Genomic DNA, 3,175 nt, shown 5'->3' with positions numbered 1-3,175 from the left:
CCCCTGTGCAATCATAGATTGTGTAAGTAATAAAAAAGCACATTTTCTTAAAGTGCATCTTTAGCTGTACCTGCTATACCACAGTACCATGTTAGGCCTATATTACAAACAATACCATTATTGTATCATGGCACTGTTTTATGTACGACTAAAAAAATGCATAATATTATTAATAATATAACGTTTTAACATTATTATTTTTAAGAATATATTAATCATCCACTCACTCGTTACGGTCAAGTTGAATCTGTGTTTCTGCTTTTTACTGTTGATGTCGATGGTATAAAGTCCACTATGTTCAACAGTTAAATCAGTTATAGTGATTTCTCCAGTTTTCTCATTAAGACTTGTGATGCCTTTGAATCTCTGATTCGGGGTGTTAAAACCATCTTCATCCCATTCAGTCGCTTTTACAACAGGTCCAATGCTGTTTTTGTGTTTCCATATAATGCTGCTGACAGGAGGATTTAAGCTGGCTGGACGAAAAGACACTCTACCACCGACTTCACCAAATACATTTTTCACTTCTTCTCCTAATAAATAAAACATGAGAGAGTAGCAAATGAGAATCAATAAAATTATATTTTATATAGGCCTATATATAAATTATTATATAATTTGAAGCATGTCTTGTTTATATATTTTAAATGAACACTGACTGACAATAGATTTATTGAAAAAGATACGCATCAAAATAAACAGAAAAGTTTACAAACATTGCTGAAGTGATTGTTTTGAACCAGAATTAACTTGCAAAACATACAATATTACTTGAGCTAATGTATTTGTGTCAGTAGTGTGGAGTAAAAGGACTTCACCACCTCAAGCTTTAAAACAAAACAGACCTCTTTTATTATTATTACGCAATATGTTCTTCTCCATAAATGTTCAATAAAACACCTTTTTCCCCCTGTGCAATCATAGATTGTGTAAGTAATAAAAAAGCACATTTTCTTAAAGTGCATCTTTAGCTGTACCTGCTATACCACAGTACCATGTTAGGCCTATATTACAAACAATACCATTATTGTATCATGGCACTGTTTTATGTACGACTAAAAAAATGCATAATATTATTAATAATATAACGTTTTAACATTATTATTTTTAAGAATACATTAATCATCCACTCACTCGTTACGGTCAAGTTGAATCTGTGTTTCTGCTCTTTACTGTTGATGTCGATGGTATAAAGTCCACTATGTTCAACAGTTAAATCAGTTATAGTGATTTCTCCAGTTTTCTCATTAAGACTTGTGATGCCTTTGAATCTCTGATTCGGGGTGTTAAAACCATCTTCAACATCCCATTCAATCGCTTTTACAACAACTCCACTGCTGTTTCTGTGTTTCCATATAATGCTGCTGACAGGAGGATCTATTCTGTCTGGACGAAAAGACACTTCCTCACCCACTGATTTCTTCACATCTTCGCCTTATTAATAAAATATGGGAGAGTATGTTAGTCAGCATTCAATATGCAAATGGCTGCCGTACACTGCAATCATGTAAATTAGGCTACAATACAAGAATATCATTTATAACTAAACTGCTGCGCCAACTTCGATTAAACGTTAAAGACATCCTAAAAACATACCTAAAACAGCTTCTGTGGAGACGAACACAACGCAGACTGCGACCAACGTCAAGCATCTTGCAGACATTTGTGTTATCCAAAGGACACGTTAATGCACTTTTATGTAGTGTTTTGCTCAGAAAGTCTATTACGCTCCCAAGACGCAAACTGAAAGCGCAAATATGAGGCGTTGTGCTGGTCTTCTTCCACTAAGAGCAGTGCGGATATTTTCCCCCAGGGGGCGCTCTGTTCTGTTTGAATGGAATTCAGTGGACAATACACTGAATTAAACTTCTTCACATTTTGATATAGAAAAACAGTATTGTCTTTTAAAACATATGCCAATAAATATTGCAGATTTTTTTTTATCTACAACTTCAAAAATCATTTTCACAGTGAATTAAATAAACACAAAATACTGTATTTTGTAATTTGCCATTATGCAAAGTGTAAAATGACACATGCATTTGCACCAAAATATACAGTGGAGTTTGACACGACCACTAACGTTTCCTTCAGCGACTCATTTTTAAATCGTGAAGCACCAGGTATAGCGTTCCAGGGCTACTGTGCAATGCATCTCATTTATTATATCGTGTATACACTGTTTGTTACAGTGCAATCAGAGGTGTTTGAGAAATCAACAGATATGTCTGTGATTAGCTACATTGCTCAACGCTACAAAAACACGAACTAGTAACTTTTTAAATGCTCTCCAGACAGTGCAAGCACAAACACGCACTGGAGAGTTGCCAAATTTGATTTGCTAATATCATATTACTACAGTTTCAACTGAGGCTCTTTTCACTGCGTGCAAAACTGACGTGTGGCGTGAGAAAAGTGTCAGTTGTGAATCTCACTGCATGCGTAAGAGTTTGCAGCCTTTATTTGATTGGTCTGCATAATCACTGACATCTTTAGTTGCTGACTCTGCATAACCTCCAGCTCCGTGAATGCAAATCTCGTTTCTGTTTCTGTGATCGGAAGTTATATGTCTCGTCGTGATTGTGAAAAGGTTCTGGAACATTTGCTGTTTTCAGAGGAGCAATGAGCTGCCGATACAGTTTTTTATTTTTATTCCTCTGTGGCTTTGCTGCGCTCTATGGTATGATTTCATTTTGTGTAGTTATTTTATTAAACTTAAGTAAAACAGCTTATTTCTCTTAATTTGAGGTGTTTTACTGTTGGCCTAAGTATTTTGTTGATGAGATAAAAAGTTACAATGTGATTAAAATATAAGAATAATACACCACATTAACTTTTGTTCTCATGCATATAGTGTTATTTATATAAATAGATGTCTAACATATTTTTACATTAAGATAACTTTTAAGGGGCAGGTCAGGTAAAATAGGCAAAAACTGCATTACTGTCACTTTTGGACACTTTTTAAATGCAAATATTTTTTTGGGTGAAATTTCAGCCTATCATATGTTTGATAAACCGGTGAACAAAAATGTAAAGGCAGTGTTGAATTTAAACATTGTACTACTGTATTTTCTGAACAGTTTTTTAATAGATGTCAGGTCAGGAAAAATATGTTGTACTGTAATTTTACACTATTTGTTTAATTCCTATTGGCCGTAACAATGGTTAAGTT

General features: G+C 34.3%; 1 protein-coding gene across 1 annotated transcript; it reads right to left on the bottom strand.

Moving 5' to 3' along the window:
• Positions 1-227: 227 nt before the first annotated feature.
• LOC107576703 (uncharacterized) lies at positions 228-1,735 on the bottom strand (the record flags this gene model as incomplete). Its single annotated transcript, XM_016262847.1, has 3 exons — positions 1,597-1,735; positions 1,135-1,434; positions 228-533 (listed from the first exon to the last, which is right to left on the bottom strand). Coding segments are annotated over exons 1-3 (673 nt in total), but the record flags the coding sequence as incomplete, so codon positions are not given.
• Positions 1,736-3,175: the final 1,440 nt, after the last annotated feature.

The sequence above is a fragment of the Sinocyclocheilus grahami genome, unplaced genomic scaffold, assembly GCF_001515645.1.
Source record: "Sinocyclocheilus grahami isolate Dianchi unplaced genomic scaffold, SAMN03320097.WGS_v1.1 scaffold4184.1, whole genome shotgun sequence".
Taxonomy (NCBI): domain Eukaryota; kingdom Metazoa; phylum Chordata; class Actinopteri; order Cypriniformes; family Cyprinidae; genus Sinocyclocheilus; species Sinocyclocheilus grahami.
This window is presented reverse-complemented; position numbering and strand designations above follow the sequence as displayed.